At 64.0% G+C, this 23,230-nt stretch overlaps 11 protein-coding genes across 11 annotated transcripts in view; 6 read left to right on the top strand and 5 right to left on the bottom strand.

Moving 5' to 3' along the window:
- Positions 1–3,417, bottom strand: part of AMSG_12385 (uncharacterized protein) — a gene marked incomplete at its 5' end in the record, with an annotated part of 7,061 nt that extends 3,644 nt beyond the window's left edge. Inside the window, 3 exons of the mRNA XM_013897797.1 lie at positions 63–1,168; positions 1,207–2,047; positions 2,389–3,417. Coding sequence (XP_013753251.1) covers positions 63–1,168; positions 1,207–2,047; positions 2,389–3,417 — 2,976 coding nt within the window. The remainder of the gene's footprint in view (positions 1–62; positions 1,169–1,206; positions 2,048–2,388) is intronic.
- A 324-nt stretch (positions 3,418–3,741) lies between these two features.
- On the bottom strand, positions 3,742–4,314 carry AMSG_10754 (uncharacterized protein; the record flags this gene model as incomplete). The annotated part of the gene is made up of 2 exons (XM_013897750.1): positions 3,742–4,140; positions 4,244–4,314. The coding sequence occupies 2 exons, from the start codon at positions 4,312–4,314 to the stop codon at positions 3,783–3,785; spliced, it is 429 nt and encodes a 142-aa protein (XP_013753204.1). The 3' UTR covers positions 3,742–3,782.
- A 623-nt stretch (positions 4,315–4,937) lies between these two features.
- AMSG_10753 (leucine rich repeat containing 6) lies at positions 4,938–6,565 on the top strand (the record flags this gene model as incomplete). Its single annotated transcript, XM_013897749.1, has 2 exons — positions 4,938–5,048; positions 5,240–6,565. 2 exons carry the CDS (start codon positions 4,938–4,940, stop codon positions 6,563–6,565), a joined length of 1,437 nt encoding a protein of 478 aa, XP_013753203.1.
- Positions 6,566–6,745: 180 nt separating this feature from the next.
- Positions 6,746–8,092, top strand: AMSG_10752 (DNA excision repair protein ERCC-8; the record flags this gene model as incomplete). The annotated part of the gene is made up of 2 exons (XM_013897748.1): positions 6,746–6,852; positions 7,096–8,092. The coding sequence occupies 2 exons, from the start codon at positions 6,746–6,748 to the stop codon at positions 8,090–8,092; spliced, it is 1,104 nt and encodes a 367-aa protein (XP_013753202.1).
- A 249-nt stretch (positions 8,093–8,341) lies between these two features.
- On the top strand, positions 8,342–9,903 carry AMSG_12384 (uncharacterized protein; the record flags this gene model as incomplete). The annotated part of the gene is made up of 4 exons (XM_013897796.1): positions 8,342–9,038; positions 9,081–9,141; positions 9,316–9,464; positions 9,551–9,903. The coding sequence occupies 4 exons, from the start codon at positions 8,342–8,344 to the stop codon at positions 9,901–9,903; spliced, it is 1,260 nt and encodes a 419-aa protein (XP_013753250.1).
- Positions 9,904–9,910: 7 nt separating this feature from the next.
- AMSG_10749 (DNA repair and recombination protein radA) lies at positions 9,911–10,981 on the bottom strand (the record flags this gene model as incomplete). The annotated part of the gene is made up of 1 exon (XM_013897747.1): positions 9,911–10,981. The coding sequence occupies one exon, from the start codon at positions 10,979–10,981 to the stop codon at positions 9,911–9,913; it is 1,071 nt and encodes a 356-aa protein (XP_013753201.1).
- Positions 10,982–11,118: 137 nt separating this feature from the next.
- On the bottom strand, positions 11,119–11,881 carry AMSG_10748 (uncharacterized protein; the record flags this gene model as incomplete). The annotated part of the gene is made up of 2 exons (XM_013897746.1): positions 11,119–11,497; positions 11,533–11,881. The coding sequence occupies 2 exons, from the start codon at positions 11,879–11,881 to the stop codon at positions 11,262–11,264; spliced, it is 585 nt and encodes a 194-aa protein (XP_013753200.1). The 3' UTR covers positions 11,119–11,261.
- Positions 11,882–12,455: 574 nt separating this feature from the next.
- Positions 12,456–16,124, top strand: AMSG_10747 (DNA-directed RNA polymerase III subunit RPC2; the record flags this gene model as incomplete). Its single annotated transcript, XM_013897745.1, has 2 exons — positions 12,456–12,538; positions 12,799–16,124. Exon 2 carries the CDS (start codon positions 13,452–13,454, stop codon positions 16,122–16,124), a length of 2,673 nt encoding a protein of 890 aa, XP_013753199.1. The 5' UTR covers positions 12,456–12,538; positions 12,799–13,451.
- Positions 16,125–16,350: 226 nt separating this feature from the next.
- Positions 16,351–17,659, top strand: AMSG_10746 (uncharacterized protein; the record flags this gene model as incomplete). Its single annotated transcript, XM_013897744.1, has 3 exons — positions 16,351–17,074; positions 17,155–17,615; positions 17,648–17,659. 3 exons carry the CDS (start codon positions 16,351–16,353, stop codon positions 17,657–17,659), a joined length of 1,197 nt encoding a protein of 398 aa, XP_013753198.1.
- Positions 17,660–17,681: 22 nt separating this feature from the next.
- AMSG_10745 (uncharacterized protein) lies at positions 17,682–20,487 on the bottom strand (the record flags this gene model as incomplete). Its single annotated transcript, XM_013897743.1, has 3 exons — positions 17,682–18,266; positions 18,344–18,935; positions 19,001–20,487. The coding sequence occupies 3 exons, from the start codon at positions 20,485–20,487 to the stop codon at positions 17,682–17,684; spliced, it is 2,664 nt and encodes an 887-aa protein (XP_013753197.1).
- Positions 20,488–20,683: 196 nt separating this feature from the next.
- AMSG_10744 (uncharacterized protein) lies at positions 20,684–22,005 on the top strand (the record flags this gene model as incomplete). Its single annotated transcript, XM_013897742.1, has 3 exons — positions 20,684–20,703; positions 20,938–21,301; positions 21,346–22,005. 3 exons carry the CDS (start codon positions 20,684–20,686, stop codon positions 22,003–22,005), a joined length of 1,044 nt encoding a protein of 347 aa, XP_013753196.1.
- Positions 22,006–23,230: the final 1,225 nt, after the last annotated feature.

Here is a 23,230-nt window from a genome sequence, read left to right as displayed (position 1 = left end):
TACAATCCCGGCATGCGAGAGGTACTGCAGTCCCTGTGCGATGTTGTGCGCCACTTGAAGACCATCGACGGGTCGAGGAACAACTCGGCCGTGTGGAGGACCTCGTACATCGAGCCGCGATCCATAAACTCGGTCACAATGGCCGGCGGCTCGAGCGTGACACCCATAAAGATGACAATGTTCGGGTGGCGGAGGAGGTGCAGCGTGTGGGCCTCGTCCACAAACTCGGAGAGCTCGCGTGGGCCGAGCACCTTGGCATGCATGCGCTTGATGGCCACGCTCGTGGCGCGCCATGTCCCGGCGTAGACGGTGCCGTACGAGCCGCGGCCGACGACGTGGAGGACGCGGAGGTTCTCGGGCGGGATGACGAGCTCGGCGTCCGAGACGAGGGTGTAGGTGACCGACTTGCGACGGTAGATGACGTAGCCGACAGCGGCGCAGATGCCGCAGCAAACGAGAGTGACCGGGATGACGATGGCGAGCAGGAGCGAGAGGCGGACTGAGCCCGAGTCTGTGGCCGGCGGGATGTTGACGACGTAGGTGGCAGAAGCCGGGGTAGCGAGCGAGAGGCCCTGGACGGCGGCAGTAGCGCGGACGGTGACGGTGTCCGAGGTGGCGATGCGGATGGGCTCAGAGTAGACAGACGAAGTGAACGACGGCTCCGAGCCATCGAGGGTAAAGTAGATGACGGCACCTTCCTCGGGCGAGGAGAGCGTGAGCGTGACAGCTGAAGCAAAAGCACCCGATCGGGGCGAGAACTCGGGCTGTGCGGCTTGACCGAGAACGAGTCGGACCCGGAGCGCCTCGAGCTCGGGAAGGCTGGCGTCGAGGACAGCGTAGGCCTCGGCATTGTTTGCGGCGGAGAAGATGCGAAGGATGAGGGAGGACCAGCCGGCAAAAATGGAGGTAAAGCCAAAGCCGGCCAGACCACTCCGCTGATACAGAATGGGAGTGGAGGAGAGGGCGTTGTAGACAAGGCGCGAGCGGTTGCTGGTGAGATGGGCGCCAAGCGAGGTGCGGAGTGGGACGATGCCAGGTGAGTTGGCGAGATGGCGGGCCATCGAAGACGCGCGAGCAACGAGGCGTAGAAAGTCTCGAGCCTCGTGTGGATGGGCGGCATTGGTGGGGAGGCCGACGATGCCGACGATGCCGAGTAAGGCCGAAGTGTCTGTGTCTGGCCCGGCAGTGGCGGTGGGTGACTCGCACGGTCAACGACCGGAAAAGCAAAGACGGAGATGTCGTCGTTAGGAATGCCCATGGCGAGGAGAACGGGCGAGACCGACTCGAGACCGCAGATGACAGCAGCGCGATCAAGTGCGAGAGCAGAGATGTCGACGAGAACGCGATCGAGGCCCGGGCTTGGCGAGGGAGTGCGAGCAAAGTAGCCCTTGCCGACGAGCGGAATAAGCTCGTCAAAGACGGCGAGCACGCGTGGGTCTGTGAAGGAGATACCGGCATCGGTAAAGTTTGCGTAAAACTCGTTACCGTGCATGCGAATGGCGAGCGAGTCAAAGTACTGAGTCGGCGGAAGAGTGGCGAGGTCGTTGCCGAGGCAGGGGATGCCGACGTCGGCAAAGGCCTGGCAGAGGGCGAGGAGCTCGTCCCAGGTCTGCGGTGGGGTGGAGACGCCGATGGTGCGAAAGACGGACTTGCGGTACATGCACATAGAGCCTGTAGCAAGGAGCGGAATGCCGAACTTTTCCCCGGCCTGGCCCGAAACGAGAGCGTCTGCGAGTGGGAGGACGTCACCGTGGAGGCCGGTCTCGTCCCACACATCGCTCAGGTCGGACATTTTGCCTGCGTCGAGAAACTCTCTCGCACGTGGGCCAGTGTAGAGCGGAAGGAGATCCGGAGCACCAAGGGTGTCTAACCAGCGCTTGTAGACTGATCGATCAAGGATGTCCGTGTGCTCGAAGCGATAGAGTTCAACGGCGTTGGTGCGGTTGACATGGTTGTTGTAATCATTGACAGTCGAGAGGGCGACGTAGGTAAACTGCGACTCGGACGAGGAGAAGGTGAAGAAGCGGAGCGTGGGCTCGCCGTACGTCTCCTGACAGTCTGTGGCAGGGAGAGTGAGTGCTGCCAGCAGAGTGAGGGACAGGAGCCGCATCAGGGTCATGGTGCGACGCTCTGGGTGAGGTGGCGATGAGTGGTGGAGGGTGAATGGACAGGGGAGTGCGGGTCAGGGAACGTTTGCGGGTGTCGAGACTGGGGACGGCCAACCAATATTTTTAGAGGATGAGCCGTGAGTTTACCGTAGCACCAAGGCTGACGAGGGCATGTGAGGCGGGCATGTGGGGGCGGGGCAAAGTTGTACGATCACGAGGTGGAATTGGGGTCGGGGTTGGAGGAGGAGGACGACGACGAGGCCCCGGCGGGATTGGTGACCGAGGCCGAGGTGATGATCTTCTTGACCACCTTTTTCCAGCGGGCATGGTCAAGCGAGCGAAAGTCCGGGACCGAGGTAGCGAGGTGGATGAGGTAGGCGGAGAGACGGAAGAGCTCACGGTCTGTGGCGCGGTTGACAGCGGCACGCTTAAAGGCCTTGATCTTGAGGCCCTGCTGTGGGTTGACGGCAAAGTTGCGGGAGACGTCGTCGATGTGGACGGTGTTGTGCGGGCCGAAGCGGTCGGGAAAGTGGGCCCAGATGATGGGCAGGGCCTTGACCTGGTGAGTCCGCGGCTTGCCCTTGTACATGGAGCGGACGGAGAACATGCATGAGATGTCAAGGACAAACATGAGCTTGAAGGCGTCCGAGGTGAGGAGGCCGAGATCGGTGAGCTTCATCTCGAGGTAGGTCCACTTTGTTTGGGACCAGATGACAATGTCGTAGTGCTGGTAGGCGAGAGTCATAAACTCCTCGAGGAACGGGCGCTTGAGCTCGTTGATGGACTCTGCGGTGCTCTTCATGTCGAAGAGGGTGTAGTCGAGGTCGAGGACAAGCAGCTTCTTGCCCTCGCGCGGCGGATTGAGGATACGGATGTCGACATCGGCGATGGCCTTGTCGAGCTTGGCCTGGACCTCGGGCGAGTCGGCGAGCGATGAAGAGGTCTCTGCCGAGGGAAAGTAGTCAAAGTCGAGGTCGTTGACGACGTTGGGCAAGTCGTCGGCGTCGAGATCGACGGGATCGACAAAGAGGTCGTCGTCAGGCGTGCCAGAGACAAACACCTTGTGGCCGCCCTTTGTGGCCTTGAAAACCAAGTCCTCTAGCAAGTCCTCGTCCTGAGGCATCTTTTTGGTCTCGGCATGGCGCAGGCCGATGAGCTTCTGCCGGTGCGGATGGATGTGGAGGTGTGTGAACAGGTGCGTCTTGACGGCAAGGACCGAGTCTGTCGGCTCAAAGCTCAGCGTAAAGGTCTCCTTCTTGTACTTGAACGCAATGGTGATGGTTGCCGGGAGGGTGTCGTCGTCTGCCATGGTGTATGTATGTATGTGTGTGTGTGGTGGGGGTGGGTGGTGGTGGTGGTGGTGGGGAGAGGGGTGTTGTTCGACGAGGTGTTGGGAGGACGGGGGGGCGGGGGGGGGGGGGGGGGGAGGGGTGATACGATATGTATGGCACAGTGTATGGGTGGAGTGTATGGGATTAGGGAGAGGGCGTGGTGTGTTGTGATGGGCGGTGAGGCGGGGTGGTTGGCTGATGCGGGTAGACAGTGGTTGCGATGGGCGGCGGGGTATTGACCCGATGTGGGCAAAGGGCGGAGTGAGGCGGATGCAGGGGCGGGTACACGGCAGGTACATGGCGGGTACATGGCGGGTACATGGCGGGTACATGGCGGCGAGTCTTACTTGAGATCGTTGAAGAAGTTGTCGCAGCCGGCAGAGCAGGCACGGGTGCACTTGTTGGTTGCCTCCTCCGAGGCTTCACATGCCTTGTGGCACTCATCATAGCAGGCCGAGCGGAGGACACGGAGCCACTTGGAGAGCTCTTCCTCAGCCTTGTCAACATCATCACCAGAGAAGACGTAGCCATCATCAGAAGGATCACCCCACTTGGCCATCTTTGCCCGCGCCTCGGCATCAACCACCTCATCGATCCGCGACGCAATGTCGCATCCTACCGCACAGTTCCGCTTGTACCGCCGCATCTTGTCCTCTTCTTCGCCTTTGCCGCGGGCACCATGAAGCAGTCGCTGCAGTATGCTGTGTATGTGTGGGGGTCATGGTGAGTGCGGGTAAGAAAGGGCAAGGCGGCTGGACGGGCGGACGAGGTGGGAGGGGGGGGGGGGGGGCGGAGACAGCGTACGACGACGGGTTGCAGGTGAGGCAGCAGCGCTCGCGGAGAAGACTGGCGACGTAGTGGGGTTGGGAAGCCATTGGAAGGGAAAGTAGTAGAGTGGTGGTGGTGGTGGTGATGGTGGTGGTGGCTCGGCTGCCGTTGGTTGGCACCTGTGGCTTTGCGCCAGTCGTTTGCTTTGACAGCCGATGTGGCGGTGCGATGTGGCGGTCGATGTGGCGGTGCGATGGTGATGGTATTGAGGGCAGGGGGATGGATGAAGGGAGGATGAGGGTGGGTGGGGGGGGAGGGGTGATCGGAATAGGGAGGGGTGATCGTATGACTCTGCATGGTCCGATGTGCCTTTGAGCGAGTGTGCGGCGATGTGGCATGAGATGAGCAGACCGATGGATGTGCACTCATACGCTTGAGTGCAAGTATATGTATGTACATGTATGTATGTATGTGTGTGTATATATATATATATATATATGTGTGTGTGTGTGTGTGTGTGTGTGTGTGTGTGTGTGTTGGTCGGATCGGGCTTGGTCGGCTGAGGTCGGAATCGACTCAACTTGGCGCCCAAGTCGCCGCCCCTCAGTCAGTCGGGAGACGGATACACTTTGCTCAGAGACTGTTCCGGGACAAGAACCGCAAACACACCGAGTGTGTACCTCCCCTTACTGCTCTCTCTTCTCTGCTGTGTAGTGTGTCGGTGTGAGTCATGACCCGCATCACCCTGGAACTCCTCCGCAAGCGCTCCGAGCACAATGACAAGGTCCTCTCCACACTCAAGGAGATCACCCTCCATCAGTTTGAGATCAAGAAGATCGAGGTATGTGCGCGTGGCGATTGGGCGATTGGGTGGCGCGCACACGTGTGTATGTGTGTGTATGCATGTGTGTGTGTGTGTGTGTGTGTGTGTGTGTGTGTGTGTGTGTGTGTGTGTGACTCACAGCGAGAGAGGGAGAGAGCGCGCGCGCACGCGCGCATGTGTATGTGTGTGTCTGTGGCGAGGGTGTGCAGCTCATCGACAACGTTTGTCGCGAGCTAGAGATCTTGTACTTGCAGAACAATGTGATCCGGAAGATTGAGAACCTTAGCAGGCTGCGCGCACTGCGGTATTTGCAGCTCTCGCTCAACAACGTTTCGGTCATCGAGAACCTTGAGGGCTGCGAGTCACTGTACAAGCTCGATCTGACGTGTAACTTTGTGGAAGACCCGACGTGCATTGCTGTCCTCACCGCTAACGAGCAGCTGCGCCATCTGTTCCTCGTCGGCAACCCGGTGGCAAAGTACCCCATGTACCGCGAGTACGTCCTCTCCGTCCTGCCTCGCCTCGAGAGCCTCGACGGTACCGATGTCTCACGCGAAGAGGTCATTCTCGCCGCACAGCAGGCCGACGAGGCGGCCGCCGCCGTGGCGCAGGCCTATGCCGAGAGGCTCGCCGCCCGCGCTGCGGGCGAGCTCAAGGAGCTCACCCCCGACGAGCGCGAGGAGATCTACGCAGAGGTCGAGGCCGAGAAGGCCGAGAAGGAGGCGGCGCGCAATCCGTTCCCCATCGAGAAGAAGCCCGACCGCGTGGTGCCCATCTACAAGGACGACGGCCGCGTGTACCAATGCAACTGGGGAAAGTATGCATTCAAGCTCGTCGACGACGACGAGGCCCTCGCCTCAGTCCTCGAAGTCCGCATCTCCAAGTTCCTCGACACCTCGCTCATCGACGTCGACGTCCAGCCCGACTACATCCGAGTCACCATCAAGGGCAAGGTCCTCCAGCTCGCGCTTGATGTAGAGGTTCAGTCTGACAAAGTTGTCGCGCAGCGGTCACAGGCGACCGGAAACCTCGTCGTCACCATGCCGTGGGCCCCCAAGGTGCTCGCCGCCACCGCGCCTGGCGCGGCCTCGTCGGCCGCCATCGATGCCAGGCTCGCCCGCATCTCACTCTCGCGCCTCTCACACGGCGACCACGACGCCGCAGGCCGCACTGCGGCCATTATCCCCATGCACCACGCCAAATCGCGCGTCTCGGCCCGCGCAGCAGCCAAGCGCCGCGCAGCACGCGCCGCCCGCATCGCCGCAGGCACCGCCACCGACCTCGACCTCTACGAGGACGAGCACTCGGACGGCTCCGACGGCGCAACAGACTCGATCGACACTGTCCTCGCAGGTACAGGCCTCGCCGGCCCAGTCTCGCTCCATGTCACCGACCACGCCGCCGCCGACATTGCCGAGCATGGCGCCTCGTCGTCAGCCGCAGCCGCGGGCTCCTCCGCCGGCCGCCGCCGCAAGGGCCCCAAGCCGGTCTCGGCGGACTTTGTCGACAACCCCGATGTGCCGCCACTCGAATGATGCCCCAGCCCCAGCCAGCCAGCTGTATCATACCATGCACATCGTACACGCCGCCATCGCCCGCCTTGCGCCCTCCCCTCCCAACCACCACCAAACCGCGAGCCAATGCGACTCGGCTGCTGCCCCCCCCCCCCCCCCCCCCCCCCCCTGCCCCGACACTGCTGCACTCCTCTGCAGGGAATGGAGGATGTGGTCAAGGTGGCATGGTCGGGCAGAGTGGGTGCTCGGCAGCTGCGCAAGGTGATGGAAGGTGCGGTGTGGCGAGAGCTGGCGCTGGTGGAGACCAAGTGGGACGACAAGACAAGGCGGAGTGGCAGCGGCAGCGGAGGCGGCGGGGGAGGTGGTGGTGGCGGCGGCGGGCCTAGCCGAGGTCGCGATCAGAGAGTGCAGGGCACAGGTCGGGGGATGGGTGGCCGGACGGAAAGGCGGAGGGGAGGAGGAGGAGGAGGAGGAGGAGGAGGGCTCGGGCAGAAGAGCACGGTGGCCATCGATGGTCACAATGAGACGGCAATGGTGCTGGTGGCGGCAAGGACTGGCGGCCTCGAGCTGGTGGCGGTCGATGGCGAGCCGGAGAAGCCGGTGGTTGTGGGGAGAGCACGGGCGAGAGCACCGCTGCTTGATGTCAAGTTTTATCCGCGGGATGCAGGCATGTTTCTCTCGGCAGACGCCAAGGGCGAAGTCGCCCTGTTTGACACAGCCAACATGGTCGTCGCCACCCAGTTCCGGCTCGGCTCGGGCTCGGCGGCACACTCGCTTGCACTGCCAGATTGCTCGGCGGCGGCGCCGCTGGTGGCGGTCGGCTCGGGCACTGGCGAGGTTCGGCTCATTGATCTCCGATCCGGTGGCTTTACCCACTCAATGCCGAACCACGCGGACGTGGTCACCTCGCTCGCCTTTGGATCCGGCGACGCGTCGGTCCTGGTCTCGGGCTCGGCCGACGGCAGCATCTGCATCTACGACATCCGACGGGCTGGTCGGCTCATGACCCTCGACTTGGCGCTGACGTCAGAGAGCGGAAGCGCCGGGCCTCTCGATCTGCCGCCCGGCTACGTCGCCGGCCTCGCCCACCATCACGGCGTCTCGTCGCTTGTCATGGCCAGCAATGGTGCCTGTCTGTACTCGGCCGGCCGCGATGGCGCCATCCGGCAGTGGGACATGGCCTCGGGCGCCAACACGCTGCTCAACTTTGGCACCTTTGGCGGCTCGTTGACCCTCAACTCGGTTCCCGGGACGCTCGCGCTCTCGCCGGGCGACGACGTGCTGTACTACCCGGTCGCCCGCCACGGCATCGGCGTGTTTGAGACCTCCACCGGCGAGCACATCGACACGCTCAGCGCACACTTTGCCACCATCACTGGCCTCACCACCCTTGCCTTTAATCACATCCTCGTCTCGGCTTCCACCGCAGGCGCCGTTCTCCTCTGGGCCGTCCCGCCGCCCTCGCCCGACGCGCCTGACGACCTCGCCCGCCTCGGCTGGGCACCCGAGGACGTCGACTCGGACGACTCGGACTGGGATGCCTTGTGACTGTGATTGTGACATGCGCATGATCAGTCTTTGCTGCTGTCGAGCTTGGCGCCCAGCATCATACCCGGGGTGACCCCGCAGCGCCGCCGCCGCCGCCCCGCCGCCCCGCCGCCGCGCCCCGCACCTGACTCGCCACCCACGCTTACTGTCATGGGCGGCGGCCATCGAGTACGTACCCCCCTGAGCATTCCCATGACCTAGCCACACACACTCTTATGTACACACAATGTGCATACATATCGCACGCGCATGTCAGATACTTTCTCACACACCTTCCTTCACTCGCAGCCACGGCGTCTCCAAGCCCACGTCCGGGCGTACGTCGATGTGGGCGGGCTCGAGTCGGCAGCCCGGTGGCAACGGACAGCAGGCGGGAGCAAGGGCAAGGGCAGGGGCAAGGGCAGGGGCAAGTTATGGAAGAAAAAGTCCAAGATCAAGGCAAAGTGGGTCGAGGTCTATGCTGTCGTCAAAGGCCGGGTGCTCAAGCTGTTTGCAGCCTTTGAAGCTCCTCTGCCGTTCCTGTCGCTTCCGCTCGATGACGTCTCACGAGTTGTGCCCGTGGCTGACTCGATCAATGAGCTGCATGGGCTTGAGCTGAGAGCACGAGCGCTGGAAGTGCATTTTGCGCTCAGCGGGGAGCATGCAGACCTGTTGCCCATAGACTCGCCGCTGCTGCTTGCCTTTGCCTCGCCGTTGGTCCGCGATCAGTGGGTCGAGGGCATACCGGCTTGGCGATCGGTCTCGGTCTCGAGGGCAAAGCTTGCCGAGTGGGCTCGCATCTCCGAGGCGCTCGGGCCTGATGCTGATCTTGGTCTGGTCACGCCGGAGACGGCTGCCGGCATCCGCACCATCCGCGACCTGCACCCGGAGCTGGCGCCGCGGCTCGCTGTCGAGTACGTTGTGGGCGACCACGAGGAGCCGCCCGCTCAAATGTCGATGGTAGGAGGTGATGAGGCGGAGACAGTGGAGGCAGGGGAGGGGAAGGTAGGCGCCGAGGCGGACCAGGTCGAGGAGCACACTGAGTTCACCGAGTCGGATAGTTTGCCGGCGTCGCCAACGTCACCGCCAACTCTGCCGTCACAAGGTCGCCGCCGCCGCCGTCGCACACGGCCCAGGCAGCAAACGTCGCCGACAGCATCGCCGATTGCAGACGCAGCACCGTCGCCGTTCCATTTTACAGAGTCGATGATGTCGCGCACGTCTGGGCATGGCATGGAGGCGAGCCTCGGGTCGGTGGCGGTGGACGCCGCCGACGTCGTAGAGATGAAGCGGCTCATTGTGCGGATGCACGACGACCTCGAGCGGTCGATGCACCGGACGTATGCGCTGGAAGCGTACACATCACACCTTGCCGAGAGGCTGCATGCGTCCGGTAGCGCGCCGCCGCCGCCAAGCCAGCTACACATCCAGGCATGCCTGGCCAGCTACTGGCGAGAGTGCCACTGATGCTTGGTCCAGACAACACCAACCTGCCGCTGGGGCCGGACGCGGCGTCGCGGCTCGAGGGGCCGTACCGACCACCAACGGCTGTATCGCAGCGGCGGGCCATGGCGACGACACTCGAGTCGATGGCCGAGGCGGTCCGCTCGCGGCGCGACATGCAAACGACTCGCATGGCGGCGGTGCTGATGGAGGCGCGGCTGCAGGCGCGGGCGCGGCAGCAGGCAGCACCGCCGCGAACCAGCCGGGCCGCACTCAAGGCGCGACTGGCCACGACGGAAGCCCATCTCGATGGCTTGCGTGCTCTTCGTCGGGCGCTCGACGCGCAGCGGACAGCGCTGGCGACGGCGCATGCGCGGGCGCGGCATTGAGCTGCCGTTAGCCCGGGCCCGACTCGGCCGTGACCGGGTACACGCCGGCCTTGCCGATGGCGTAGCAGGAGGCAAGACCGGGCGGCGCCGACGGCGACTTGACTACGGAGAGTTGCGAGGTTGTGTCAGAGAGAGCAGCGAGGACGAGGCGGATGTTGACGGCGTGCGACCATGTGTTGCCGAGCGCCGGCACAACGTCGGTCGTCGACGCAATGTGCTTGGAGACGTGGTTGGTGACGACGACCGGAATGGAAAAGACTGACGCCAGCCATTTGAGCAGCGATGCTTGCTTGGAGAGCCGCGACTGTCGCTGTGGGAGCGAGGCGCGATCAAACTCGTTGCGGGCGAGGGCCGCGACCGAATCGACCACCACCAGACCCACGCTCTCAGCAATGACGGTCTCCTCCAGCGAGGCCAGCAGCTCCACAAGCTCCGCAGAGGTAGCCACCGAGTACACCAGAACCGACTCTGTCAGCGAGCGCAGCGCCTCGTCGTTGCCTGCGTACACCTCTGGGTATCGGAACCGAGCCATCTCCACCAGCCGAAAGGCCGAGAACGCCGCCTCGGCATCAATGTACACCGTCTTGCCACCGGCGGCAGCTGCAGCAGCGGCTGGGTGGGCCTGGGTCGACGACTGACTTGCGGCCAGCTCGGCATGGAGGGCATGCTTGGCAGCGAGGGCGTGGGCCTCGAGCACCAGGCCCATGCACATCTGGGTCTTGCCGGCGCCGGGCAGGCCGACGAGCTCGGTGACCATGCCGGGTGGGAGGCCACCGCCGAGGACATGGTCGAGGCCAGGGAGGCCCGTGGGGATGCGCACGACCTGTGTCGCCTTCCACAGCGCCAGTACACTCGTCCGCCGAGCCCGATCCGGGAAGACGACCCGCGAGGCGGCGGCGGCGGCGGCGGTGAGCTCGGCAGGCACGGCATCGGTGAGACGGACAAGGCGCTCGGTCTCGCCACAGGCCACAGCACGGACAACATGCTCTGCGTCCATAGGCGATGACGCAAGTGCAGCTTGCACACTCTCGCGGATGTTTGCCCGGGCTAGCTCGGTGGCAAACCGTGTGGTGGCCATGGCGGCGTGGGCGGAGCAAGAGAGGTGGTGATGGCCGAAAAAAGGTCGTGAAACCGGGCTTCCCTGGGAAGGAGGAGGAGGGGGGGGGGGAGGGGGGAGGGGGGGGGGGTGTCTGTATGATGCAGAAGGCGGATGGGTCGAGGGTGTGGTTGTGTGTGAGAGTGTTTGCGGACTATGTTGGTGTGGGTCATGTCGGCGAGGATGGAGTGATCATGGAGGGCGCAGGGCGTCAGCGGCGAGCGCTGGGTGTCCAGGCGGCGGTTGCGGGCAGGGCAAGGCGTCAGCGGCGAGTCTTGGGTTTCTTCTTCTTCTTCTTCTTCTTCTGATCGACGGGGGCAAGGAGGGCCCGGACGCGGGCGGTGTTGGCGGCTTCCTCGGCCTCGCGAGCCTCGCGCAGGGCATCCAGCTCGTCCTGGCGCCGCTGCTCGACAACTGGGGCAACCATGGGCAGGCTGCGGACCGACTCGTAGTGGAGCGGAACAATGCCGGCGTGATTGCGGGCGTCAAAGTCAGAGCCTTGCTCCACGAGATACGCCACGATGCGCGGGTACTTGCCCTCGAGCGCCGCATGCAGCGGGTGGAGCCGGACGAGTCGCGGGCATCGATGTCGCAGTTGGCCGAGACCAGGATCTGAACGAGGGCCAGATCGCCCGACCGCGCCGCGCGATGGAGCGCGGTACGTCCGTCGGCATCGGCCTCATCAACCGAAACGCCGGCGGCAAGCAGGAAGCGAACGGTGTCGTGATGGCCGCCGGCTACAGCGCGGAGAACCGGTCCTTCTTCACCGTCAGGTACCACCAGAGACACGCCGAGCTCCTTGGTCAGCCAGCGAAGCTTGTCCGTGTCGCCCAGCGAGGCAGCCGTGAGCACGTCCGCCACTCCATCGTCCCTCTCCGCCATGTCCGTACCACAGCTGCAAGGTGAGGAGGAGGAGGAGGAGGAGGAGGAGAAGGAGGAGTGTCGCCTGGTGCCAGCGGCGAGCGAGTCAGTCAACGGGGCGCAGTCCGCAGCGGTTGAAGGGCCAGGCGGCAGCCAGACCGGTAGTCAGGCGGCAGCCAGGCCGGTAGCCAGCCAGGATGCGGAGCGTCGACCATTTGCCAGCACATAGAACACATACATCGCTGCGATTGGCGCGAGCTGCGCGCGAGAAGCCGGAGTTGTTGGAGCAAGAAGACTCTGGATCTGCTCCGAGCATCGCGGCGCGGCATGGGCCATCGCCGGCGACGACCAACTCTCTTCTTCCAGTAGCCATGCGCGTGATGATCAATAACTATAGTGTGGGGGATATGGATGTGTATAGGTGACATACAGTGTGCGTTGGTTCGATGGCTGTGTGGGGCCAAGTCGGCGAGTTGGTCGGTCACTAGCAAGACGCAGCGACACCATCTTTGCTTCGACGAGTCGGGCAAGGCTGGAGGAGGGAGGGGGGGGGGGGGGAGGGGCATGTCAGGACACGGTACCACTTGACGTAGCGGCGGGGCTGGGTGGGAGGACTGTGCCAGGATGGATGAGCTGTTCAACAAGGAGAAGCTGTCCGACCCTATCAAGTCTGTCGAGGTATGGTGAGAGGGCAGGGAGGGGAGCGGGAGGGAAGGAGCCGAGGTGTGATGGTCGCGTCATGGGCGGGAGGGCAAGGAGGGAGGGCAGGGGAGGGAGGGCAAAGAGGGAGGGAGGGGGAGGGGGGGGGGGGGGGGGGAGGGAGGGATGTCCGCCATACACGGCAGGCACTAGCCATAGAGCTAGCTAGCTAGATATTGGCATCACTCACCAATGTGTGGTGGTGGTTGATGCTGTGGACGGCGGTGCGGCGAGTGTAGGACAAGTTTCAGCTGCTGCCGGCGTTCCTGGCCACGCGCGGGCTGGTCAAGCAGCACATCGACTCGTACAACTACTTTCTGACTAAGGACATCAAGGAGATTGTCAAGGCGAATGCGCGGGTGACGACTCAGGCGGACAAGACGTTCTTTCTCGAGTACAAGGACATTCGTGTGGAGGAGCCGAGTGTGGACGAGGAGATGATGGCGGTGGAGTCGGTAACGCCGCATCAGTGCCGGCTGCGTGACATGACCTACTCTGCGCGGATTGTGGTCGACGTCGAGTTTACGCGCGGCAACGAGATTGTGATCAAGAAGGGCCTGCCCATTGGACGCATGCCGATCATGCTGCGGTCGACCAAGTGCGTGCTGACAGGCAAGTGCGAGTCTGAGTTGGCGGAGCTCGGCGAGTGCCCGCTGGACCCGGGAGGGTACTTTGTCATCCGCGGAGTGGAGAAGGTCATTCTTATCCAGGAGCAGCTGTCCAAGAACCGGATTATCATCCAGCTGGACAAAAAGGGAATGTGGGCGCGACGGTGACGTCGTCGACACACGAGCGCAAGTCGCGGACGAACATCAACCTCAAGCACGACAAGCTGTACCTCAACCACAACGCACTGTCTGAGGACGTGCCAATTGTGGTGGCGCTCAAGGCGATGGGCGTGACGTCGGACATGGAGGTGGTGGCGCTTGTGGGCTCTGAGCACCAGCGTGCGCTGGCGGCGTCTCTGGAGGAGGCCGGCGCGACGGGAGTCTCGACACAAGAGCAGGCGCTGGCGTACATTGCAGCGCGGATGCAGGCTCACTCGCGGCGCGGGTACGGGTCGGGACGCAAGTCGCGGACAGAGGACGCACGCGAGCTGCTCGCTTCGGTTGTCCTCTCGCACATTCCGGTGAGCGCGTTCAACTACCACGCCAAGGTGGTGTACCTCGCGGTGATGATCCGGCGGATCTTTGAGGCAGTTGCGCGCGGAGGCGCGGTCGACGACAAGGACTACTACGGAAACAAGCGACTGGAGCTTGCGGGCCAGCTGCTCGCGCTGCTGTTTGAGGACCTGTTCAAGAACCTCAACGCGCAGCTGCGAAAGCACGCCGAGACGGTGCTCTCCAAGCAGAACCGGGCTGCGGCGTTTGACGTGACCAAATGGATCCGGCACGACACCATCACGAACGGGATGGTGCGTGCGATTTCGACAGGTAACTGGTCGCTGCGGCGGTTCAAGATGGAGCGTGCGGGCGTGACGCAGGTCCTCTCGCGGCTGTCGTTTATTGCGGCCATGGGCATGATGACGCGGATCTCGTCGCAGTTTGAAAAGTCGCGCAAGGTCTCGGGTCCGCGCGCGCTGCAGCCATCGCAGTGGGGCATGCTCTGTCCGTCAGACACACCCGAGGGTGAGAGCTGCGGGCTGGTCAAGAACCTCGCGCTGCTCACGCATGTGACAACTGACTCGTCGGACGATGAGCTGGCTGCGCTGGCGTACGGGCTCGGCGTCGAGCCGATTTCGATGGTCTCGGGCTTTGAGATCAACACACCAGGCGTGTACCTGGTCTTTGTCAACGGCCTCATCCTGGGCATCCATGCAGCGCCGAACGAGCTTGTTGCCGGGCTCCGGGCGTTGCGGCGTGTGGGACGGCTCTCGCCGTTCATCTCGATCTACCGCAACGACGAGCGGGAGACGGTCCATGTTGCGACCGACGGCGGGCGGCTCTGCCGGCCGCTGATTATTTGCGACGAGGCGAGCGGGCAGCCGCGGGTGGGCGCTGTCGAGCTTGCCGAGCTCCGGCAGGGCCTGCGGTCGTTTGACGACTTTGTGGCTGACGGGCTCATCGAGTTTCTCGATGTCAACGAGGAGAACGGAGCGCACATTGCGCTCTACGAGCGCGAGATTGTGCCGGGCCTTACGACGCACCTTGAACTCGAGCCGCTGACGCTCCTCGGCGTCTGCGCCGGGCTCATTCCGTACCCGCACCACAACCAGTCGCCGCGGAACACGTACCAGTGCGCGATGGGCAAGCAGGCCATCGGGGCGATTGCGTACAACCAGCTGACGCGGATCGACACGCTGCTGTACACGCTCGTCTACCCGCAGCGGCCGTTGGTGCAGACCAAGACCATCGAGCTCATCGGGTTCCACAAGCTGCCGGCCGGGCAGAACGCCATGGTGGCGGTCATGTCGTACTCTGGCTACGACATCGAGGACGCGTCGGTGCTGAACAAGGCGAGCCTCGACCGCGGCTACGGGCGGTGCACCGTGTACCGTAAGTACGCGGCGTCGATTCGCCAGTATCCAAACCAGACCATCGACCGCATCTCGGCGCGGCCGGCCGACGTCGAGCCGGGCTCGCAGTACGAGATCCTCGACGAGGACGGCATCTGCGAGGTCGGGCTCGCGGTCCAGGAGGGCAACGTGATGATCAAGAAGGAGTCGCCAGTCAATACGTCTGAGAACCTGGCCAATCTCGATGCACAGAACACGACGCTGTACCAGCCGAGCCCGCTCCGGTGGAAGCTCTCGATCCCCAACGTGGTGGACAAGGTGATGATCACGTCGAACGCGTCGTCGTCTGTGGTGATCAAGGTGCTCATGCGGTCGACGCGGCGGCCCGAGGTCGGCGACAAGTTCTCATCGCGCCACGGACAGAAGGGCGTGTGTGGGCTCATTGTGGAGCAGGAGGACATGCCGTTTACCGACGAGGGCATTGTGCCGGACATGGTCATGAACCCGCACGGGTTCCCGTCGCGGATGACGTGCGGCAAGCTACTGGAGCTTATGGGCGGCAAGGCCGGCGCCATCGAGGGCGCCTTTCACGATGGCACGGTCTTTGCCGGCGATCCTGTGGGCGAGCTCTGCGCTGCGCTCATCGGCGCAGGCTACTCGTACTCGGGCAAGGACTATCTGACGTCCGGCATCACCGGCGAGCCGCTCTCGGCGTATGTCTTCTTTGGCCCCATCTACTACCAGAAGCTCAAGCACATGGTGATGGACAAGATGCACGCCCGCGCCCGCGGCCCTCGCGCGGTACTCACCCGTCAGCCGACCGAGGGTCGGTCGCGGTCCGGCGGACTCCGCCTCGGCGAGATGGAGCGCGACTGCCTCATCGCGCACGGTACCTCGGCGCTCCTCATCGAGCGGCTTATGGTCTCGTCTGACGCATTTACCGTCCACGTCTGCCGCGAGTGCGGCCTCATCGGGTACAAGGACTGGTGCCAGTACTGCCGTGCAACCGCATCACTCTCGGCGGTACAGCTGCCATACGCTGCCAAGCTCCTTGTCCAGGAGCTCGCGTCGATGAACGTGGTGGCGAGGATGCGGCTCGAGCCGCTGTAGAAACGAGGTAGCACAGAGAAACCGAGAGCTGTGAGCGTGGGAGTGGCACGGCGCGTGGCACGGCGCGTGGCACGGCGCGTGGCACGGCGCGTGGCAGCGTAAGCCTGTATGACTTGACGCCGACTCGCGAGCAGGCACTACCGACTTTGGATCAGGACTGCACTGAGCGGCCTGTTGGGAGGTGTGCGTGCCGTGCGAGAGTGCGACAAGGGTAGCTCTGAGGTACATGCAGCGACTGGTGGCCATTGCCGGCGGTGGGGCGGTGGTGGGCGTGGGCGCTGGACTGTGGACATGGTGGGGCGGTGAGGATGCGGAGCGAAGGAGGCTGGCTTGGCTCTCACGACGGCTGACGGCATATGCTGGCTACTCGGTGGTGGTGGGTGCGGTTGAGGTGAGCTTTACGGCAAGGGACGGCTTGGTGCTCGAGCTGGCCAAGCTGCGCATTCTGCGGACGCCCGACACCATCGCCCTGCTCGGCACCGATGCCAATACGCAGCACCTCAACTTGAGTGTGCGCAAGGCGCGGCTGCGGCTCTCGGCGCTGCGGTGGATGGAAGGCAAAGGCTTGGTCCACTCGGCAGAGGTCACGGGCATCCGCGGTGCCCTCGACCGGCGGCATCTGGCATGGGCGACGCCGCCGCATCGGGCAGTTCTGCCTGATGTGCTCGCAGAGTACTCTGTCGGCCCGGCGTCTGGTGTGCCTCTCCTCGCGCACGAGTACCATCAAGAGTTTGTCAAGTTTGAGGTCCACGACTGCGAGGTGGCGGTGTACCAGGCTGGGCGAGTCCCGCTCGATCTGGCCGTCTCGTCAGCAGTACTCCAGCCGTATCGCTACCAGTGGCAGCACATGGACATTTCGCGGGCGACGTGGTTCCGCGGCTCGTTTGATGCCATGCCAGACGGGAGCTCTGCCGAGTTTGCCATTGCCCCGCTGGCGACAAGCCGGACACGTGGCGGATCTCGCTGCGCAACATGGACATCCGCCGCCTGACCGAGACGACCCATGGCCCGCTGGCGTGGCTCGACGCAGGCCAGGTCGACATTCACATGGAGATCACGTTTCCGCCGCCACCGGAGCGTGGCGAGTCTTTGCACCGGCGCAAGTTTGGCTACACTGCGGGTAACCGGTCGCTGGCGGCGCAGAACAAGCTGCCAGCGCCGCGGCGGGTGGCGTACAAGGTCCATCTCGTGCTGCGTGACGTGCGGACGTCGACGCCGCACATCGACATCTGGTCGCCGTGGTCGGCGCTGTATGGCCAGCTTGCACGGCCGATTGTGGCGTACCTCAATGTGCACCCCACCCGGATTGATCTTGACTTTGGGTTTGTTCTCGACGAGGCCTCGTTTGACGGCTCGATGGGGCCGTGGGCTGCCGGAGTGTGGGACGCGCTTTCGCTTGGCGTCTACGACTCGCTTGTGGCCAAGTTGCCATCGTCACGCCCGGCGCTGTTTGCGCTCATGGCGTCGTCGTGGGCAGGGTGGGTTGGCCACGTCCTCAGCGCGTCGTGGGCTATGGTCTGGAGGCCGGACCCTGACCAGCTGTGTTTGAAGTTTGAGCTACTCTGAGGCGTGGGCGGCGGAGGCTTCTGGCGGCGGCGCCACGGCACGGCGGAGAGCATCGTTGGCTCGGATGGCGGACGGCAGAAGCAGAGGCGCATTTGTGCGTGCGCGCGAGGTCGTACTCTGGGCGAGCTCGGCGCCAAAGACCACGACCGCAAAGGCCAGGGTGAGAACAAGTTCCCAGACGTGCGGCGCGGCAATGCCGAGGTAGACCCCGAGGGCAGGGAGGAGCGAGACCATGGAAAAGGTAAAGACGGCGAGGAGAGATATGGTCGCAATTCGCGCGTAGAGCGCCACGCCGTGGGCGCGGCTGAGGAGGAGGGCGAGACCGACAGCGAAAAGCGCAAGGACAACGCTCGAGCGCATGCCAGCAAGCGCCAGTGCACGCTGTGGCGCAGACTCTCCGTACATGATCAGATTTCGCGCATCAAGGTCTGGCGAGAAGATGGCGCCGAGAAGGCTGGCGAGCGGCAGCCGGGTCCGCAGCGACCACGACGCGGCCACCATCGACCACGTCGCGAGCGTGACGTAAAGCGCCAGACGGATCGGGGCGCGAGCATCAACGCTGCGCGGAAGCATGGCCTGTGGCATCCGCCCAGGCATGGCAGCAGCGACCGTAAACCGCCGGCGAGCGCGAGGCCAGGTTGCTGTGCGTAGACGGCCAAGAGGCTCGAGTCCAGCTCGTCGGCCAGCCATAGTGGAAGCGGCAAGACCAAGGTGCCTAACAAGAGCGCCATGCCGCTCAGAAAGATCAGCCGCGGCATGCCGAGCAACAGGCCGAGCACAAGGTTGCCGCCGATGGCGAGCGAGAAGCCAAGCGTCATGGCCCGGACGGTGCCGTGATGGGCGGCGTGGACACTAGCGGCTACGATGAGGATTCGCAGCTTGTCGACATGGGAGAGGCGCCGGGTGCCGGCTGGTCGTGCAAGGACAAGGTCGGCAGCGTGGCTGACGGCAGGCGCGGTGCGGGGAGCAAATTGCTCGAGAAAGGCCCGCGCAGACGACGCGAGCTCGTCCGGACTGGTGCGGCGGCGATGAGCGGCGTAGACAACGCATGCCTGTGCGGCGAGACACTGGAGGCTCGGGACACTGGCGCCCTGGACTGGCGCGTACGCCAGGGACGACGATGAGTCAAACGACCACAGCGGCGTGTCCCACGACTCGTACTCGGAGAGGCTGGAGTCGAGTGGAATGGGCGTGTCGGAGGCTGCGGAGAGCGCGTCAGCAGCGTCCCAGCCGTCGCCGGATGGACTTGATTCGGAGGTCCAGGACGAGAAGCGGAAGGGCGCGGGCCGGCGGAGGGGTAGCGCTCGAACGACAGCGCCAGGTTTGAGCGCGAGGCGTTCACCACGGCGGAGAGTGCGGCCGGAAGCTGGCACGGCGGAGAGAGCGCAATCGTGGCGTGAAAGACGCCGGCGGCGGGGAGCGACGAGAGGGTGGAGATGGTGCCGAGCACAGTTGTGCCACGGACCATGATGACCCGCAGGGTGCGGATGATGCCGGCGACGTCACTGCCCGGCACCGAGTGTATGGCGAGCCCGTGGAGGTTGCGCGGGTGGAGGCGGTCGCTCGAGGAGCGGCGGATGCCCGCAGCAAAGCTAGAGAGCTCGGCCGGCGAGACCGGGGTCAGGAACGAAGTCTCGCCCTCGGGCTCAAAGCCGGAGAGCAGACCACCCGAGAAGAAAAACGCGGACAGGGCCCGGGCAAGGGCCGGCGGAAAGGCCGAAACGTAGATAACGGAGAGGCCAAAGCCGAGGACAAGCGATCGCAGCGAGGCGACGGAGCTGGTGTCGCGGGAGGCGAGGACAAACTGGTCGTCAACAACAAGGACCTGGGCTGAAGCGGCAAGGGTGAGGAGGCCCGGACGAGCAGCATGCAGGCCAAAGGTTGACGAGAGGAGGGCGCGAAGTTTGCGCTCCTCGGCGATTGCTCGCGGGACGGGTGCCGGGACGAAGAAGGCGAGAAGGAGGGCGGACCACGACAGGGTAGCCAGCAGCCAGAATGACATGGCACTAGGCGTTGCCAGCTGGTGCGAGCGAGATCGAGACAGTGCTTCAAACAGCAGGAAGAGCCCAAGAGCACCGGCAAGGCATGCGATGACAAGGCCCCAGCGGAGCGAGCCGCATGCCGGATCGGGACGGGGCAGCGACCGGCCTGGCGACGGGAGTAGTGGACCCTTTGGCCGCAGCGGGACTGGAGGCATCCAGCGCCACTCTCCTGTGTTGGACAGTACAGGAGTGGGTGGGGCATGAAGTACCAGCCCGCGGACCTTGCCCGAGACGACGAGCAGGCCGCGCGGGAGGGCGGGCGCATCCGGTTGAGGCGACGAGCTCGCGTGCTGCAGATCAGGCAGAGTATGTGGAAGCAGGGCATGCACAAACCGCAGCGGGAGGGTAAAGTGGGCGAGACGGAGCGGTCGCGATGCAGCGGTGACGAGCATGTCAGCCGGGATGACATCGCCGCGTGTGAGGAGAATCTCGTCGCCGGCAACAAGCTCCGGCAGCGGAACTTGCTGCCATCGAAGCGACCTGCGGACGGAGAGCGACGGAGGTGGTGGCGGGCGGGACGAATCGCGATGGAGCGGCGGATGAGGAAGGAGCAGCGAGCGAAGATGGATGGCAAGGAGAAGGAGGAGAAGGAGCAGGACGAGTGCAGCTGTGGCTGACGGCAGGACGAGTGGAGAGGGAGTTGCAGCCAAGACACGGTCCGGGTGAGCCAGAAGAAGGACGAGCGAGATACATGCCCATGCGGTGGCAGCAGCTATAAGCCCCGCACGTGTGGTGGTGTGGGTGTCTATGGCCATGGCCACAACCAGGGTGGGATGGGGGAGGGGGTGTGTCGGTGTCGCCATGAGTCGGTGGTGGCAGTGGTGGTGCGAGTTGGTCGGCAGTGGTGGTGGTGGTTGGCCGACGGTGGTAGCGGTGGCGGTATGACCTGACGCCAGAGAGGGCAGGGCATTGTGTGTAGCTGGACTGGGTTGCAGGTGGTCTTGGTCAAGTATGGCGTCTGTGTATTCGTCGTATATGAGTGAGCGTATGGAGTATGGTGGTGGGGGTGGTGGTGGTGGTGGGGGTGGTGGTGGGGGTGGTTACCCGGCGCCTTCGCGCCACAACACACACACTACATACCGCAAGCACGAGTACGTTGGACGGGGTGGAATGGGGCTGGGGGGCTGGGGCTGGGGCTGGTGGTGGTGGGGCTGGACTGGTGGTGGTGGACTGACCGAAGGATGTGGGTGTGTGGGTGTGGACAGCTCGCCGTTGTATGCTGCGTTTGAGACACTGCGGGCAAAGGTGACCGGGACGGATTTGTATCAGCCGGCGCTGCAGGTGATGCGGCATCTGGTCTCGTTTCCCCGCGATCAAGAGGGGGCAGACAAGTTCTGGCGGCTGATGGATGCAGTGATGCGTACGGTGTGCGATCAGCAGCACGTGCTGACCGGTCGAGAGGGCCTGGTGTTTGTTGACGCCGCTGGTGGGAGCGGTGCCGAGGGCGACGGCGGCGGTCGGGCTAGGGCAGTAGAGGAGGAGAAGAGCAATCTGGTGGCGGAGCTGCTGAGAGTCTCGAACGAGTACGAGGCGCGGATCGAAGAGTTGGAGGCGTCGATCGGAGGCTCCGTGCCAAGACGCAGGCGTCGGGCGGCGGAGGACGAGGTGGGCAGGGCGGACAGCCCGTCGGCGTGTCTGGGACCGGGCCCGTCACCGATGATAGCATGGTGCCGCGTCCCCAGTTCGAGGCCATGGAGACAAGGTATCGCACGGCACTGTCCAAGATCAAGGACCAAATTGCAGAGAAGGAGAAGCTTATCGCGGTGCTGCAGCAGCGGATGCGGCGGGTGATGGGCGATGTGGGCCATGACGAGACAGCGCTGGCGGAGATGTCGGCGCGCCATGCATCGCGGACAGAAGCCATGCGGTCTGTGCTGTTTGACGACGGTCTGCCGCTGCGGCACATGCGGAGCGTCGATGAGACGCGGCACGTCAGTGTACCGGTCACCGACGATCTCGCGCTGCTGAACGCGTTGATCGAGTCACCGGCTGTCTTTGCCACACCAAGTGCTGGACAGACGGCTGGGGGCCGGCACGAGAGTGGGCGCGACGCGCTCGACGTCTGGCTCGACTCCAACATGGGCGCAGCTGGCGTACTGGACACTGTTGACCACAGCGGTCACGAGTTGCGGCGAAGCAGGCGGTCACGGCGGTCGAGTCGGCATGGGCACGGCTCGTCGCGGCACCGGTCGAGTCGGCACCGTTCATCGCGGAGAAAGTCGCGAAGCAGTGGAGGGAGTCGGACGCGGCGGCGGCGGCGATCGCGGGATTGACGCACATGCGGCGATGAAAGGGTCGGGCGGCAATGGTGGCTTGGGGTGGATCGGCCTCGACTGCAAGGTTGGGACAGCAGATCTGGAGGCGAGCACCTTCCGCGTGGCCATGCCTGGAGGCAGCACTCTGCTGCGAGCGAGGGTGCGGTCGGCATGCGCAACGCCTCGATGGCAGAGATCAGATTGCGGCCGCGGGGCGTGAGCCAGGGTGCGTGTGCGGGCGGCGGCGATGAGGACAACGAGCGAGGGGCATGGGTGGGGTTGGCAAGGTACGTCGTTGTCAGGCAGAGGTAGCACGACGCCCAGCAAAGAAGAGCTGGCCGGCTGACCTTGCTTGATCAAGGACGATCCGGAGGACTGGCTGAGGAGGTGGGGAGGTGTGGGGGAGATCGGGATAAAGAGGACACAGTGTTGATGCGCGATGAGGGGTGATTGGATTGCAGAGGACGGTAGGGGTTAGGGTTAGGATGGTTGAGCAGCAGCAGGTGATGGGGTTGACGGGATGGATGGTCGGGCGTGGTGGTTGCAGGATAGCGATGACGGTTGTGTGGCGGATGTGCGAGGCATGGTTGTGCTCGGCGCATGTGTCTGGGTCTCATCTTCAGCAGCTGGAGGGAGCAGGCTGCGCCATCTGGTAATGTGTGGATGGCAGGCAGGTCGCGGACGACGGCCAGTGCATGTGGGTGTTTGGGCTGGGACTGGGATGGGTGGTGTGTGTGTGTGTGTGATGGTTGATGGCGGGGGGTGGGTGGTGAGGTTGCGTGATCAGTAAGAATTTGTGATCAATGGCTGGCTGGCTGGGGGGATGGGGATGTGGGTATGGCGAGCAAGTGGATGTGGATGCATGCGCATGTGTCTGTGTGATGTGTATGGTGATGATGATGGTGGTGGTCGGCCTCGCGACGGCTGGCGAGTGATGGCAAGCGTGTCGAGGCTGGACGGGTGTGGTGCAATAACCATAATCACCCCCCAGACCCTGACCAACCAATTCCGACCAAGTGCGCCACCCCGGCACCCCATCGCCCTCACCCACAATATCCATCCCCACAGCCACCACAAACCAAGTGGTTTGTCAATTTCTGTGGCCAAACTCGTGGTGGGGAGAGAACTGCTATCACAATGTGTGAAAACAGTCAACTTCTCCCAACCCACCGAGGCGGGCAACCCCTCACGAGCACTGGCGTGGGTCCGGGCTCTGGCTCTACGGCCAGGGCGCGGGCGCAGG

The sequence above is a fragment of the Thecamonas trahens genome (genome assembly GCF_000142905.1).
Source record: "Thecamonas trahens ATCC 50062 unplaced genomic scaffold supercont1.64, whole genome shotgun sequence".
NCBI lineage: Eukaryota > Apusomonadida > Apusomonadidae > Thecamonas > Thecamonas trahens.
The sequence above is the reverse complement of the archived record's forward strand: the minus strand, read 5'-3'. Positions and strand labels throughout refer to the sequence as shown.